This window comes from Trematomus bernacchii, unplaced genomic scaffold (genome assembly GCF_902827165.1).
Source record: "Trematomus bernacchii unplaced genomic scaffold, fTreBer1.1, whole genome shotgun sequence".
Taxonomy (NCBI): Eukaryota; Metazoa; Chordata; class Actinopteri; order Perciformes; family Nototheniidae; genus Trematomus; species Trematomus bernacchii.
Genome location: NW_022987626.1, coordinates 644,363 through 663,131, shown reverse-complemented (window position 1 = coordinate 663,131; position 18,769 = coordinate 644,363). Strand labels below are relative to the sequence as shown.

The window sequence follows — 18,769 nt, the reverse complement described above, 5'->3', positions numbered from 1 at the left end:
TGATAGTATTGTCAAATTTAAAGTGGTTAGAAAACTTGAAATAAGCAGCTTTAATCCAAATATTACGACTGTATGTTCTTTGTGCATCCTTTGATATTATTAGAGAATACAGTATTTATTCTGCTGTGCAGTGTTTAAATGTGCATTGTGTTTTATATCTTTGCTATTTGATGTGTATATTTGTCCTTATTCCCGCACCATTAAGTCTCTTGCACTATTTTAATTCTGTATTTCTTTGAATGTCTTGCGTTTATAGTACGGTGCATTGGTAAAGGAGCCTGGGACTTTGGACTTTCATCGCCAAACAACTATGCTGTAGCAATAAAGCCTTTGTATCGTGTTGGTAATCTATTCTTTGCAAATTACCTCTGTGTTTTCATACCATTTTATTCAATACAGGTGACGTTTTATGAACTTTTTTGGGGAGGGTATAGAAGTTTGATTCCATTTAGAGTTTCAAAGCTGAAAATAATAACCTAAAACTCAATAAAATAGAGAAACTTTTCGCCAGAAAACCAAATACATACACCTCCATACAGCGAAAGCTCCTAACCTGTGCAAAACAAAGAAACACAGAGCCCATCATTCTGCTTTAAAACACACAATCCCTCTCATTTATCCAAGGGTATTATTTTCAGAGTGAATACAGACCTCAGCCGGCGTCAGGCTGTTTCGATCACTCTCTGAGACGTTTCATATGTCAGCCCGACACAACAAGAGAGAGAGGGATCGATGCATATACATAAGAGAGAAGAGAGCACACAGGTGGACGATGGGTATTAAACGCAGCACAGGAAGGAGCAGCTGCAGCATTTTACGTCATGACGATTGTAAACGGGACACAGACTAAAAAGCTGAACAATTGAAGCTCTTAAAGATGTTAATTATATCTCAGCTGTAACAGAAAATGTTGGCATGAATTAACTGCAGGCACATCCTGTCCTACTATATGCTCAATGAGGCCCTTGTTGTGCTTTTTCCCTCTCCTGTAGTGTGTTCTGTAGGTTTTAGTGCATGTAAATGGTCTGCAAAGGCTAAAATCCCTGTGTTCCCTGCATCAACCCCTTCCCTGCCTGAAACGCCTCCATTGGACTCCTCTGTTTACTTTCAGAACATGGTGACATCACAAAAACACTCGCGCTACGATTGGCTAGCTAGTGTGTGTGTGTGCGTGTGTGTGTGTGTGCGTGCGTGCGTGCGTGCGTGCGTGCGTGCGTGCGTGCGTGCGTGCGTGCGTGCGTGCGTGCGTGCGTGCGTGCGTGCGTGCGTGCGTGCGTGCGTGCGTGCGTGCGTGCGTGCGTGCGTGCGTGCGTGCGTGCGTGCGTGCGTGCGTGCGTGCGTGCTGCGTGTGTGTGTGTGTGTGTGTGTGTGTGTGTGTGTGTGTGACAGCTGCTCACCTGAATCGACTCACAAATTGGCAGTTTTGTGAGAATAATGAGCGGAGGGTAAACAGTGAACGATGAACATGGTAAACATTATATTTTCTGATTGTTCGGGGACACCTGAGTCCACAGTGATTGGTGTTTGTTTGCTGTGGTTTGTTGGCGCACTGTGTTTGTGCTCAGAAATACTTTACTTCTAATTTGTTGGAGTTTTTCTGTTGACTGATAGAGCAGTGCATTTTTATACTGATGTTTCTGACATTAATAAAAACAATAACAATTAATAAACCATTTGTAATGCATCCCACATCGGTATTTCCTCACCAACAACAGCCTTTCCCCCTTTAAGAGGCCCTTTACTAAGAGAGGGCTTTCCCTCTCCTGTAGTTCTTTAGGTTTTAGTGCATGTTTTTTCGTAGAGGGACTCTTTAAAGTAGAGACACTACATAGTGATATACACCTGAACACCAGCAGGAGAGGACTCTTTAAAGTAGAGACACTACATACTGATATACACCTGAACATCAGCAGGAGAGGACTCTTTAAAGTAGAGACACTACATACTGATATACACCTGAACATCAGCAGGAGAGGACTCTTTAAAGTAGAGACACTACATAGTGATATACACCTGAACATCAGCAGGAGAGGACTCTTTAAAGTAGAGAAACTACATACTGATATACACCTGAACATCAGCAGGAGAGGACTCTTTAAAGTAGAGACACTACATACTGAGATACACCTGAACATCAGCAGGAGAGGACTCTTTAAAGTAGAGACACTACATACTGATATACACCTGAACATCAGCAGGAGAGGACTCTTTAAAGTAGAGAAACTACATACTGATATACACCTGAACATCAGCAGGAGAGGACTCTTTAAAGTAGACACACTACATACTGATATACACCTGAAAATGATCAGAGTAGGTCCTCTTAACTTTGGGGGGAGTCTTGAGAATACGTCTTATTAGCCACATTGCTGAATATATACAAGTTATCCGCAATAAGACAACCTTTGCCAATATTGTTATAGACTCCCATTAAAATGTATAAGGCAACATTTATGGATGTGTGCTCACTCTGGGTTTATGTGTGGAGGAGAAAGAAGAGCGCTGACACCTCAAGGTGAGTTTAAACTAATGGAGGAGGAAGGGGAGTGGAAATGGATCTGAGCCTGACGCTGGGTTGGCAGCTGACCGTCCCAAATTATAATCTCAATGAAAGTGATGTGTGAATGTCAGACGATGGGCACCGAGCATCGCATTTTCTACAAAATCCCAGCGTCGTATGCACGCTTTGTTTTTCCTTTCACTCTTTAAACAGGCTTGGCTGCACCAAAAGAGGTCTGGTGATTTATTTTAATGAATTCACATTACCATAGATTACACTGGTGCCTTGTCATAAACATTTATATTGGTTTTAACAAGCCAAGTCTTTGTAGTTGATGAGTTGGATATATTTCAAGATTGGAGTACAGGGAGGAATACTGTCTTTCCCATGGCACTTAGGCTGTGTACAAATCACACATAAACATAAAAAATAGGGACCGAATTCAATGTTCAAATAGACAGGGAGAAACAGTACCATTTGAAAGAGACGAGCTTGCTCTTTACCACAGTTTCCAGACTTTAAACTACGCTAAGCTAACTGGCTGGAGGATACACATTTAAAATGTCCCATTAAGACATGATAGTGGTGTCAATCTTCTTATCTTATGTCACTCCTGGTATGTCAACCATTCCCAAAATGGAAATCATTCCTTTGACGTCATCTCGCTGAACCTTACCAAATGCTATAACTAAAGAAATAACTGAAAACACAACAACGCAGAAGTAGTTCAGTAACAGAAACAATAACAGTGACTCCTGGATCTGGCCTTTGGGCTTCTGAACCATATCCTGACCCGTGCATCACCTCTGAGTGGATCTGATGTTTCAGAGCACTGCATCACTAATATATACACTCATATACTGTCAATGCTGTTTGTTAGCACTGCAGCTCAGAGATATGTGGAGAACACACACTCAACATCATTATTTAAAATCAGCAGTGAGGTTTTACTCCACTTCACACGCACATAACAACACCTCCAAACATCAACACATCCTGTGGCTCATTGCTTAGTAATTTTTCTTCTGAATATAATTGTGCAGTGATGATGTGGTTTTGGTCCCTGAAGGCAGCATCTCCCTGGTCCAATGGGATTTCTCCATGTGATTTTGGATTATAGCAGAAAATAATCTCTGTGTCAAACAAACGTTTATGATTCCTACACGTTTAGTTTAGAGGATAATCTCCACATATTAACAGCACTTTATAATTTCTGAAGTAAAAAGCTACAGCACGGTCACATGACTTCACGTCACCACCGCTAAGCTAAAGGAGGCTAATGTTGGGCTATAAAGGAACTACAGCACGGTCACATGACTTCACGTCACCACCGCTAAGCTAAAGGAGGCTAATGTTGGGCTATAAAGGAACTACAGCACGGTCACATGACTTCACGTCACTACCGCTAAGCTAAAGGTGGCTAATGTTGGGCTATAAAGGAACTACAGCACGGTCACATGACTTCACGTCACTACCGCTAAGCTAAAGGTGGCTAATGTTGGGCTATAAAGGAACTACAGCACGGTCACATGACTTCACGTCACTACCGCTAAGCTAAAGGTGGCTAATGTTGGGCTATAAAGGAACTACAGCACGGTCACATGACTTCACGTCACCACCGCTAAGCTAAAGGTGGCTAATGTTGGGCTATAAAGGAACTACAGCACGGTCACATGACTTCACGTCACCACCGCTAAGCTAAAGGTGGCTAATGTTGGGCGTGATGGCGTTTAGTCGTCTCATTTAGACACTTGTTAGCAACCTCTGTTTTTAAATCCACCAGTGGGGTATTTACTGACGTATTTTATGTCGTAGGACAAACTGTCAAAATCTCTTCAGCCTGTTTTAACCACAGACCTAATTTCAGACCATAAACACATTCAGAAAACAATTCACCACCAGACCAGGGGACCGAAAATGCAGAGTTTTTCTATGTTTTACGACTAATTCCTGCACGACTCTAAAATAAATCCCCTGTAGCTCCTCCTCTATCATTCATACCCACAATGCATCAGTGACAGGGGCCTTACCTTTGGCTGTGATGACCGGCTGCTCCCCCAGCAGCAGTTTTAGCCTCTTGGCGTGGATCTTTCCCTGGTAGTGTGACTGTGCCACCACGGCGGAGGTGAAGGACATGTTGCACAGCGTGCAGCACTTATTCTTGTCCACGTCGCCTTTGTCGCTGCCCTGAAAACAAACACAGAAATAACTTTTTAATGAAACACAGCAATACAAAACTGGAACTCTCTACCCACTCAAATCAAAGACATACATACATATACCACCTTCACAGCTCACTTAAAAACATGGTTCACTGAGGACTACACACACTAGTCTGTGCTGGATATGGTGTGTGTGTTACATGTTGTGATCATGGATGTTTCCCTCGTTTCTGTCATGTGGTTGTGATGTGCTATATGTGACATGTATGTAGTAATATGTGTTGTTTGCATGTTATTGTTCTCTTTTATCCTTTCGCCTCTATCTACTTGTCTTTCATCCTTTCTTAATAACTAATGCTGTTGATGTATTGTGAATTTGAAAAGGTGTCTATTATCATCTGGCCGGGGACAACAGCTGGAAATTAGCCATGTTGGCTAAAGCTGCTCCATTTACTGTTTTCTGTGACAGTTGATCAATGGGGACTGTCCACGACACTAGAAACAAGTAAACTAAACTACACTGAACTAAACATACAAGAATCCAACACAAGCATTCATCTTTGGGCACAGGAGGTGTTGTGTAGAAAACACAGTGATGGAGGGTAAATACAATTGTGAGGTTCTTTACTTGAGTGCTTCTGTTCTATGATACTTCTACACAAATGCATGTCAATGGGGAACAATGTATTCTACTTTTACTGACAGCTTTAGTTGCTTTCTAGATGAATAGACCGGTAGAAAAGCAGGTACAAGAAGTTAAACATATCTATTATTTAAAGGTAAGAAACAAAGTCTTAAACATGAACACTTTTTGTACCCCAATGTTAAATGTCTGCCACATTAAAATGCTAATTGATGGGATTATATTAACAATATAATAATGTCATACCATAGACAGTGATATATTTTACAAATGAAGGCAAGTCAATGGCAGATTGAGTACTTTTTAATTGACACGATTGTATTAGTACTTTTAATTAATGTATTAGTTTATTTGGCAGGGTCAGCGCACATTAATGAAGATTTCTGTAAGTTAACAAAGAGGCTATTTTGTGTTGTAAAGTCACCCTGAAAACAAGTTATATTTAAAATAACAACACAATAAAATAATTAAACATGAAATGTAGAAGTTCACAATACGGCAAATGCTAAAAGACAATAAAAAAAACCATTAGCACAAGTTAAAGACCTGAATACTTCCATTACGGAGAAAGCACATTATACTGTTCTAGCAAAACAGCTGCACATTAAACACACCAATAATCACAAGCACTTTTATTCAGATGAGCGCACGGGGTGCAAAGACTTTGGATCCTGGTGGGATGTAAATGGAGTCATCTCAGTTTTAAGGGGTGATGGTGGACCCCTCCCTGAGCCTCCATATGTGCGTGCCGCAGTAAAACCCATGACACTGTGATGAATGAGAATATGGAGGAAAGTGGGAAACTCAATGCAACGAGAGATGGATGCTACAGTTTGAGCAGAGGAGTGAGCAGGAGGAGAGGCGAACTCCTGACCTCGATCAGATGTCTGACTCTCCGTCTGCTCTTTTACACCAGATACAGGAAGGAGAAAAGTGTGTAAAGTGTTTTTTTAATTGAGTTGTTTCCAGTGGCGGCTGGTCGAAAATATTTTAGGTGGGGCTGTGGAAATGGTGATCAAACAATACTAGGGTATTGCTCCCCCGCTAATTTTTTTTGAGAAAAGACCCCCTAAATTATGACTTCTGGTGATGTTAGAGGGGGGGGGGAAGGACAATTTGAGGCTTAAAAATATGAGAAGACTGATCAATACCTCCATAACTTCAGTGTGGTTAGCTATGAATCTTCCAAAACTTCCAAACACCTTGTCCTGGACATACTTTCTACAGCATAAACTGTGCAACAGTACAGTAGGCCCACACAAACTGCAGAACACCGGGGCTTTGGGAACACTCAAAATTACTTAAAATGATTTAATTCCCATTTAACCTGTTAAGGGGCTTTTTTCCCCCGTTTTTTTTCTCACGAAACTGTGTCTCAGGGCTTCTTAAAATGTAATAAACTATTCATGTGTCCTACTCAGAGAAAACGCAGCTAACTGATGATATGAACCATGTTTACCGAAACAAAACACAAGTCTCACAAGAAGCGTCTAAATGAGCCCTGAGCGAAAAAATGCTAACGCACTCTAGGTATAAATCAATCGATATACTTATCGGATATGCACAAACAAATATAAGTATCATCACTGAGCGATTTTTAGGTAGCAAAAACACGGAGATATGCTCACCTTTTGCAGAATAACAATTTTGATCAAAAACGAGAAAAACGCAGCTGAAGGTTAATCCATAGGTTAATCCAATGTGTCTGTCACTTTGAAAAATGATTGATGATTCATAATTCCATTTTTATGTCAAAAACGGAGTTTTCATTAGCTGCTAATGGTAGCTTCCAGAGTGTATGACAGCTTCCTGTTTTGTCTCCTTGGATATGAGTCCAAACAACTCACAGACTGCACCGGGCGTTGACCTAGGAGCCCTGTGACCATCAGATTTGACGACACTGATTGGCTGAAATTATGTTTCGGCGGCATAGTTTAAAGATAGCAACAGTTGGCTTCTGCTGCACTTGCTGCCCTCTCGTCTGGGCGCTGTACATAGCGCCCAGACGAGAGGGAGTAATGATACACGGGCAAGGCCAGGCAGGAAACATGTGACTTATCAGTAACTTTAGACATCGTAACACAATTTTAAACAAGATTTTATTGTAGATTATACATTTTACTGATACCAATTATATAATATTTACCTTGTTTATTAAAAATAAAAATAAAAATAAAAGATATATTTTTTAAATATATATATTTTTATTTTTTTTATTTTTTTTATATTTTTAATGTGGAAAGAGGGGGGGCGGCGCCCCTAGCGCCCCTATGGGCCGGCCGCCACTGGTTGTTTCAGCTCGAGACTAATGAGATAGTGAGTCCTTTCATATCCATCACACAATAGCTCCAACGCTAATAGTTACAGTAAGACTTTGCATCATATGCTGATTCACTTTCACTGTGTCTGAATATAAGATGACAGCAGGAGAGGACTCTTTAAAGTAGAGACACTACATACTGATATACACCGGAACAACAGCAGGAGAGGACTCTTTAAAGTAGAGACACTACATACTGATATACACCTGAACCTCAGCAGGAGAGGACTCTTTAAAGTAGAGACACTACATACTGATATACACCTGAACATCATCAGGAGAGAACTCTTTAAAGTAGAGACACTACATACTGATATACACCTGAACATCAGCAGGAGAGGACTCTTTAAAGTAGAGACACTACATACTGATATCCACCTGAACATCAGCAGGAGAGGACTCTTTAAAGTAGAGAAACTACATACTGATATACACCTGAACATCAGCAGGAGAGGACTCTTTAAAGTAGAGACACTACATACTGATATACACCTGAACATCAGCAGGAGAGGACTCTTTAAAGTAGAGACACTACATACTGATATACACCTGAACATCAGCAAGAGAGGACTCTTTAAAGTAGAGACACTACATACTGATATACACCTGAACATCAGCAGGAGAGGACTCTTTAAAGTAGAGACACTACATACTGATATACACCTGAACATCAGCAGGAGAGGACTCTTTAAAGTAGAGACACTACATACTGATATCCACCTGAACATCAGCAGGAGAGGACTCTTTAAAGTAGAGACACTACATACTGATATACACCTGAACATCAGCAGGAGAGGACTCTTTAAAGTAGAGACACTACATACTGATATACACCTGAACATCAGCAGAAGAGGACTCTTTAAAGTAGAGACACAAAATACTGATATACACCTGAACATCAGCAGGAGAGGACTCTTTAAAGTAGAGACACTACATACTGATATACACCTGAACATGAGCAGGAGAGGACTCTTTAAAGTAGAGACACTACACACTGATATACACCTGAACATCAGCAGGAGAGGACTCTTTAAAGTAGAGACACTACATACTGATATACACCTGAACATGAGCAGGAGAGGACTCTTTAAAGTAGAGACACTACACACTGATATACACCTGAACATCAGCAGGAACATTAAATGGAATGACTATCTGAATTAAATGGTGCCTTTTAAAACAATGATAGATTTCTTTCAAAGACTACTGCAGATGTTCTTGAGTAGGTTACATTGATTGCCAGCGTACATCAGGTTGATTTACCTAATTTGTTGATTAAGTGCGTTGTAATTCAGCAACAACATGTGTATCTCTTGGCAACAAATGATCTTGGACACAAACCAAACCAATTATAAAGTCAGTCCTCTGATTTAAGCCTCTTCACGCTGCTGCTCATTAAGAAAGCTGAATGTGAGTCGGTGCTCAACAGCTGCCACTGATTTTATTTTACAGCTTTAAAAAAAGCGTCAACAAACAAACCAATATATGATTTAGCATTTCCTAATTACCCCAAGGACCCCTCAATCACATTCAATAAGCCAAAATCTGCATGTATCCTTCTATATACAGAGATCTTTACCATATAGTGGAAGACAGAAATAAGTAAAACATGAGATGAGAGCAACTCTACCTAAATATAAAGCTAAGGCAGGAGACACTTAGCTTAGCCTAGCAAGTGAAAGTATAGTTTGCAATAAGCCATCTCTGTCCAGGTAACAGATTAACCTACCAGTCAAAAGCTCAGTACTGTAGTTACAAGGTCAATCCACACAAAAGCCAACGTGTAAAAACAATACGTTATTATTTTGTATTGGATGTTTTGTACTGGACTAGTTCTTAAGCTAAGTGAAGCTAAGCTAAGCTCGTCAATAACTGTTCAAAGCTTCATATTCAATATAAGCTAAGCTAATATATAGCAGGTTAACGCTACATATTCAGTCCTCAGACAGGTAAACTAGGCTAAGCTAATCAATAGCAGGTTAAAGTAGGGCTGTGCGATTATGGCAAAAATCATAATCACGATTATTTGGGTCAATAATTGATGTCACGATTATTAAATACGATTATTCATTGACTTTAAAACAAATACAAATAATAATTTGAACAGTATCTTTTTAACTGTTGATTACCCTGAACGTATAATTCAACTGAAAAACCAATACAAAAATAAATAAAATAAATGATACATTTAAATAAATAATATCAAAATAAATACAACAAATATTTTGGAGCGCACTTCAACAAGCTACTAAACATATATAAATATGATAAATACAAATAAATGAGACCAAAATTAATTAGATCAAATATGTTGCACTGTCACAACCTAGCAAAGCTAAATAATTGTTTTTTTCGATTATGTTGTTTTCGTAATTGTGGCAGGCCAAAATCGTAATTGCGATTAAAATACGATGAATTGCACAGCCCTAGGTTAAAGCTACATATGCAGTCTTGAGGCAGCTAAGCTAAGCTAAGCTAGTCAATAACTGTTCAAAGCTTCATATTCCAACACAGTCTCACGGCATTTCGTGTTATAGTCACGAAATTAATCTATTGATTCGTGTTCACGATTTCGCCATTTTTTTCGTGTCACACAGAACAATTTTAAAAGCAATGTAAATAATAACAAATTAGAAGGAAAAAGACATTTAAAAAAATACAGATTTCAGTATTCTGACACAGAACGATTTTAGAAGCAATGTATTTATATTGGTAGTATGTTTCGTGCCTGCACCAAATAATAACAAATTAGAAGGAAAAAAAGATGACATAAAATACAGATGTCAGTATTCTGAGGCTCTGAGCCATTTCTTTTCCTCACTGACGGCAACAAAACTCAGACATTATACAATTTAAAATAAAAGGGTTAGGGTTAGGCTTAGGGTAAGATATTGAGTAAGAACATGTTTTTATGAACCACACAGCTTCCGGTCTTCCAAGACCCGACCGGACAAAAAGACGTGTTGCAGGCACGAAACATACTACCAATAGAAATACGTTGCATTTAAAATCGTTCTGTGTGACACGAAAAAAGGTGAAAATCGTGTTGGTGAACACGAATCAATAGATTAAATTAATTTCGTGACTAATAACACGAAATGCCGTGAGACTGGGTTGCATATTCAATATAAGCTAAGCTAAAAGCAGGTTAATGCTACATATGGAGTGCTCAGACAGGTAAGCTAGGCTAAGCTAATCAATAACAGCTTTAAGCTTCAGTCTCGAGAGAGCTAAGCTAAGCTAGTCAATAACAGGTTGATGCTACATATGTAGTCTTAAGACAGCTAAGTGAGGTTTAGCTAAACTAGCCTAATAACAGGTTGAACTACTTATTTAGCGTATAGATATTTAAATGGTATCAATGTTCTCAGCTAACTGTCAGCAAGAAACCTAAATAATCCATTTCCAAACTGTCAAACTATTCCCTCACTGTTAAGTAGACTTTTCCTTTAAAATAAAGTCCAAAATGGATCCAAAACCATCCATTTAACCCTGGTATTTTCTACATCACCCCATCAAAACAACATGACAAGGCCACTGCTCTGGTACTGTACTGAGAGATAACCTAGCCACTGACCAACCTCAGAATAAAATCCATGAAATTACTGAAATATTACGCTCATAATGGTCCGCTGAAACTATGAAATTGGAAAAACCCAGCGGGGTTGTTGACGCTTTGAATCATTGCATCAAAGCCCTGACTGTGTGTGACGTGACTCTTAATTTTATTTCAGATGTGCAAAATGTGTGTTTACTCAGGAAGCATTAGCATACACTCACACAGGATGATGACATTTTAAACTCACCATTCTTCATCAGACAACAACCACAGTTTCCCACGTCATTAGGTACTCAGTAATACCAAAGTAGGGTCATGTGACTCTTGAGCTTGACCCCACATAAACATCAGCTTGATAAACCAACCGTGTCCGTAACCACATTGTATTTCATGTGCCAATTACACTAATGAGGCTAGTGATTAAGCTAATTAATGCTTTAACGATTTGGATATGAAGCAGGAGTTGAAACAGGTGGGAGAATTCGCCTCTTGCCCTCCTTTTTCAAAGAGTTGAACTCCCGTTTTCATGATGGAGGAGAAGTGTTTGGCTTCCACTCAAAAGGCTTCTCCCGAGAGAATGTGAGTGTGTGGGCGGCGGTAAGCAGACATCCAGCTCTCTGAATACGCTGAGGGGCAGAGGATGGCAAACACTTTAGGAGAGGATGATACGATTGCTTACTGTAAAGTGTTATTGTGATGTGTCAAAGACCAATTGGTCAATAGATCACACACAAAAAGAGAGAACTTTTCACTGGGATAAGATGTCTGAGGAGCTCTGATCTTGAAATAAACACCTGTAACTTCTCCAAATTCACTCTTCCACCTGACAGCACCAACAGCATCATCCCCTTTCCTACCATATGAACATTACTTAAACACGTCGTAGAAGCTGTAAAACAGTACGATCGATGGCCAAAAACTTTGCAGCTAACTTGAACTCTTAGCCTTTGTGATGCTTGCGAGGGAAGTCATTAAAATAGAAAATTCCCATAGGAGAAAGTCATTTGATCAAATTAAAAGGCAGCAAAAAATGGAAAAGTCTTCAGCCAGGATTTCAAAGAAGGGAGGTTCTCTGGGAGTTTAATCCCGGTATTTGGAGCATTAAAACTGAACACTTGCTTGTAGAAGATAAAGATCAGAAAGGCATGGTATTCCCTTATTTGGGAAGTTGTGAGGCATCCAAGATGTTGTGTTGTTTGTCTCTAAGAAGAGTCTTTATGAGGCTCTGGGATGTCTCAAAGTTTGATTTAGACAAACAGACTCATCAAGCTGCATTTTTCCTATTGCAAAAAAGAAGAACATGGTGAAGACTTTTGCAGAAAGGCTTTATTGATCTTATAATAAAAGGATTGGATGTAGCTCTGATGATGGTCGTTCACCAATCTAAAGGCTGGTGGTTTCGAACCGTAGCCATACTGTCAGAAGGTCTTAAATGCAAAATATACTCCAAACATCTGGAATAAACTCCCAGAAAACCGAGACTCTCCCTTCTATCAAATCCTGGCATTTCTTTTTGCTGCTGTCTTTTAATTTAATCAAATAACTTCCTGTGTTAGTCTCCCTGAGCAGGTGTTTGGCCATATGTGTGAATATGTGTGAATGCTGACTTGTTCGTGTGTAGAAGCAAAGATATTATGTCAAAATGCAGTCCAAAAAAACCCGTCTGAAAGCAGCTCCAAAGTGTTAGGGCACATCTGGAGCTGAAGGTTAAGTCAATGCTTTTATTCCAAGTCCTTAAAATAGGTCGAAGATGGGAGGCGACTAAGAGTTCTGGACAGCTAGGAACGTTTTCAAACGCTAAGATATTTGTTTTTGGTGACATCTAGAAGATTGTTGACATCCTCCTGGATCCTTCTTTTATATGTAAGTTGTCATGTTTGTCGATGTTGTTATCTTTTTTTAAACTGCACATAGGACATCTATTGCATTTCTTCCATCCTATAGTTTTCCCATTAATTGGGGGGTTTCTTGGTTCCTGCGAGGGTCTAAGGACAGAGGGTATACTGTAAGTTAAAGTCTGACTGAATTTGAAGTGATTTTTTGTAAATATAACACGTTAACATCCACCAGATCTTCTTGATACAACTATATGCTGATAATAACACATGGTATTTATATAGCGCTTTTCGGGGTGCTCAATAACGCTTAATGCACATTAAGACCCACACAATGTGATTAAATGTGAGCAATTAAATGTATTTTAGAGGAAACAAATCATAGAACAAAGTCAGTGTGGGCGGAGAGCTGTAAAACCAGCGGGGGGTCTCGTGCTGCAATTTCAAAATGGGACGCTTTGCTGAAAAATGCTATTTGTGGTGAGCTGTAATCTGCTGCAGATCGACACTGAGTGTGTGTGTGTGTGTGTGTGTGTGTGTGTGTGTGTGTGAGAGAGAGAGAATAAAAACACACAGTTCCTCCTCCCTCAGTGAGTGATAACAGAAGAACAGTGCTGCACTCTGAGTCATTCTGACACACACACTCACACACTCCGCTGTTATGCCCTTGGCCTCGTCCTTCACTGGCACACACAGACATATTTGAACACACACACACACACACTTTTCCTCCTGCTAACGGTGACTGTATTGCAGATTTTCCCCGTGGTAATGAGCAGATATGAATTCAGGAAGAGACAGAAATACACCCGGAGACGTCACCTCCGAAACGGAAGGCTCCATCATTTCATGGTTAATTAAAACTGAATAAACGATCAGCTAATTGCAGGGAAATGTAATTAATGAAGCGGTGGATAGGTGTGTGTTGCTAGATTGACAATCACAGTGAGAGAGACGCTTCATTAGTTACTGTATTTAGGGATATTTGTGGTGCAGCGGAGTCAAAATAGTAATGTGAAATTATTTTTAGGGATCTGGAAAGATTTCTGTAGCCATGAGTACGGTGACCAAAAGATGCAAACTGCAACGCTACAACGTTCAATAACTCTTCCATTAAGAGAAACGAGCTGCAGCTTCAGAGAGGATGCAGATATAAAAACCCAAATGTTCCACATGAAGAAACATCTCCAGCAACTTGAGGAGACATGCAGCTTTTAGAGAACATTCAGCAACTTGAGGAGACATGGCAGCGTTTACTAAAAGCTGCAGAAACCAAACGCTGCAAATACAAAACTCTGAAGAAGCTCAAAACACAACGGAGACCATGGGACACTAAAGAGTGACGCACACAGCTGGGAGACCAGGGGACACTAAAGAGTGAGGCACACAGCTGGGAGACCAGGGGACACTAAAGAGTGACGCACACAGCTGGGAGACCAGGGGACACTAAAGAGTGACGCACACAGCTGGGAGACCAGGGGACACTAAAGAGTGACGCACACAGCTGGGAGACCAGGGGACACTAAAGAGTGACGCACACAGCTGGGAGACCAGGGGACACTAAAGAGTGACGCACACAGCTGGGAGACCAGGGGACACTAAAGAGTGACGCACACAGCTGGGAGACCAGGGGACAGTAAAGAGTGACGCACACAGCTGGGAGACCAGGGGACACTAAAGAGTGACGCACACAGCTGGGAGACCAGGGGACACTAAAGAGTGACGCACACAGCTGGGAGACCAGGGGACACTAAAGAGTGACGCACACAGCTAGGAGACCAGGGGACACTAAAGAGTGACGCACACAGCTGGGAGACCAGGGGACACTAAAGAGTGACGCACACAGCTGGGAGACCAGGGGACACTAAAGAGTGACGCACACAGCTGGGAGACCAGGGGACACTAAAGAGTGACGCACACGGCTGGGAGACCAGGGGACACTAAAAAGTGACGCACACGGCTGGGAGACCAGGGGACACTAAAGAGTGATGCACACAGCTGGGAGACCAGGGGACACTAAAAAGTGACGCACACGGCTGGGAGACCAGGGGACACTAAAGAGTGATGCACACAGCTGGGAGACCAGGGGACACTAAAAAGTGACGCACACAGCTGGGAGACCAGGGGACACTAAAGAGTGACGCACACAGCTGGGAGACCAGGGGACACTAAAAAGTGACGCACACAGCTGGGAGACCAGGGGACACTAAAAAGTGACGCACACAGCTGGGAGACCAGGGGACACTAAAAAGTGACGCACACAGCTGGGAGACCAGGGGACACTAAAAAGTGACGCACACAGCTGGGAGACCAGGGGACACTAAAAAGTGACGCACACAGCTGGGAGACCAGGGGACACTAAAGAGTGACGCACACAGCTGGGAGACCAGGGGACACTAAAGAGTGACGCACACAGCTGGGACAGCTTGGTGACGTTCAGGGTTATAAAGCTGAACAAGTCTCTGTTCAGAGTTAGTCGTCTCATAACTGTGTTTGTCAGGATATCTGAAATGACTAGGTTAGCTACGTTAGCTAGCTAGCTTACAGCAGATCTGCAGTAACATCAGAAGGAGTCATGTGATCACATTGTTAAAATAAGACCATAAAACATTTTAGGTAAGTTTCCAACAACAGAGACAATTGGCACCTGTGGGCCACCGTACGTGAATCATGTGAAAGAAGATACTCCAGCAGTCGTGCATTGAATGCTTCTTTTTTTGTGAGCAATCATCCCAACATTGAGGAATAATTGGAGTTGTGCATTGGCAGAATAAATCGTTGCACTGCATTTCTCTGCAGCAGATGGAGGCATGTTCAGAAGAGAGGAAGAGAGAAAGAGAGAAAGAGGGAAAGAGAGAAAGAGGGGGTGCCTCACTCCCATTCATGTGCGGCATAATGAAATAATCTTTTTGATTTGCAAGCAGTAAATTATCTTTGCTGTCAGCGCTGTGCTCTGAGTGTAGCAGTACGTATGTGTGTGTGTGTGTGTGTGTGTGTGTGTGCGTGCGTGCGTGCGTGCGTGCGCTGTAGTATTTGTGATGCAGTCACAGTAGAAAACAACAGTCTGGTGCAGGAAGACATCACACTGCTGCCATCAGACACACACACACACACACACACACACACACACACACACACACACACACACACACACACACACACACACACACACACACACACACACACACACACACACACACACACACACACACACACACACACACACACACACACACACACACACACACACACACACACACACACACACACACACACACACACACACACACACACACACACACACACACACACACACACACACACACACACACACCATCATCATCTCAAACATAAAAGGGAAGATTTATGGCAGATTTATCTCATTTCCATCTGCAGTCACTGTGCAGGAACACACATCACAATCAACAAAACCGTAAATATGGTCTCTATCACACTAACAAGTATAAAGCAGATCGATCAAATATAAACACCATCACATGAATCAGTCGGGTTGGCTCGTCCTGATTGGCCGTCTGCGTTTATGTTATGCAAATTCAGTGGGCGAACGCGTGTGTGTAATTGGTGAGGAGTGTGACACAAATCACAATACTTGGTGAAAGCTAAAGATCTGAATGAAGTATAACATAGGTAGACATTAAAATTCCTTAAATGCAATTCGTAATCGCAGTAACGGACAAAATAATCATAATGAGTTATCTTTTCCAGATCGTGCAGCCCTGCTTCAGGTGTTAGCATGTGGCTGCAGTTAGCCTGAACCTGGCCTGGCTCGGCACAGTTTCATTCCTGGGATAAATCTGGAGGTCAGGGAACACTCACTGGCCCCCCGAGGCTCAGGCAGGAGAACTAGGGCAGCCGGAGTGAGGGTATCCCTGTGAAGAGAGGATAACAAAAAAGACCTGATCCCAACATAGCGCTGAACAATGAAGGCTATTACTGCCAAGCAGAGCAAAGAGCGCTAATCAGGGCTGGCTGGCTGACACACACACACACACGCACGCACACACACACACACACACACACACACACACACACCGACCTTCACATCAAACAGCAGCCGGACCAACAGGGATGAAGCCTGCCTGGAAGTGTGTCACAAGGCTACTGATAGTAAAATAGGCTTTCAACATCACTCTGAATGTCTGTTTGTGCAAGAACCGTTTTCTGGTCAGAGCCTTCGGTTCGCGTTTCACCCAGAAAAACTCCCATTGCTTTGATCTTTTGGTCTATGATATCTAAGGTGGCACAATATCAGTAAATCCTGCGATATGTCAGCTCAAATCCATCAGCTTTACCCTTCAGCCAATAGTGTGACCTTTACATAGGGGGCGGGACATCTGGAGCAGCAGGGCTTCATTTAATTGGCCTGGCACATGAAGTAGACTAACATTTATCTAATTTCCAGAAGTCTTTGTGATACGTATATCGGAAATGTTGATATAACTCGGGTCAGAAGAATATCATTGCCATTTCTACACTGTAGCTTATGTGCATATGACAATAAAACCTTTGAATTTGAATCGAATAACGATAGATGTTTGATATATCGTGCAGCCCTAATCTTGACATCACATTGCTTGCTCTCACTCTGTTACAATGAGCTGCTCAGTCATAAACCCGTAGAGTGAGGAGGACGATACGGAGATATACTGTAAGTACATCACTGTCTGGAACAGTGTCCAAAGGCCGATGCTTAATTTTTGGTCTGGATAGTTTCCCTCTGAAAGACACGCTCAAAAACAAGCTTCTTCTCCTCTTCCTACAGTGACGTCGCCACTGCTTTTCTGACTGGTTGAAATACCTTTAACCAGAAGTGGCAAAACAATGGCAAAGCGCTCAGAAAAAGGAGCAATGTGGACTCAGGTCCTAAGAGAACGTGTTGCATTCACCAAGTCGTAACACTATTAAAGATGGCCTATGATGGAAGATCACTCCTTGTCCATCTCCAACTTTGCATTAAAACACTTGCTTTTTCTTTCTTCCAATGCCGAGTATGGCAAAATGGACTTTGAGTACTGGATGGTGAAAAAGTTTGAAATGCTCCAAATCAACCACCATCTTGGCTGCTTAACTTACAGAAGTTGAGTGAACAGCTTCAATCGCTCCGGTGTTTAACATGTTATCCACCTTTTTTAGTATCTTATGAACATATCACTAAAGCTACTGGTGTTGAAAATAAGCCACTGTTAAATGTATTGTGTTACTTTGGCAGTCCGTAAAGACTAGCTAACACCGCCTCTCCCGATGAGACACACTAAGGAAAGTGTCGAGACACAGCACAAGTCTTAAGTTAACAGAAGTAATTTCCCACAAATCAGTGCAGCTCAGAGGGTTTGAGGATCTGACACCTCAAAGAGAAAAGAGATTCATGCATGAAGAATTTGCCCGTTGATTGACACTTTTGAAAAGCTCTAACCTTCCTTTTGTCTTTCCACAAGGTTAAACAATTCCCTGCTCATCCTCTTCTGAGCTGCTCACTGTGTAACAGAACAGCAGGTTCACACTAAGACTCGCTGAGGATATTCTGATCACTTTACTCAGCAAAACGTACCGCTGTGGTGCACGCTCAGCATTTCTAATGAACCAAATGAAGCTGATACATTCACCCAGATTAGTTTTACATGCTCGAGTCATGAAGAGGCACGACTTTGGAAGATAAGCAAGTATCTAAAGCTACTCAATGCTGTTGATGTTTACCTAAAGGCCAAAGGTGGCTAGTGTTGGGCTATAAA

General features: G+C 41.5%; 1 protein-coding gene across 1 annotated transcript in view; it reads right to left on the bottom strand.

The window, feature by feature from the left end:
- The window catches only part of zmat4a (zinc finger, matrin-type 4a), a gene marked incomplete at its 3' end in the record, with an annotated part of 149,723 nt that overhangs the window by 40,463 nt on the left and 90,491 nt on the right, over positions 1-18,769 (bottom strand). The window contains exon 4 of the mRNA XM_034132962.1: positions 4,531-4,687. Within this exon, the coding sequence (XP_033988853.1) occupies positions 4,531-4,687 (157 nt within the window). The remainder of the gene's footprint in view (positions 1-4,530; positions 4,688-18,769) is intronic.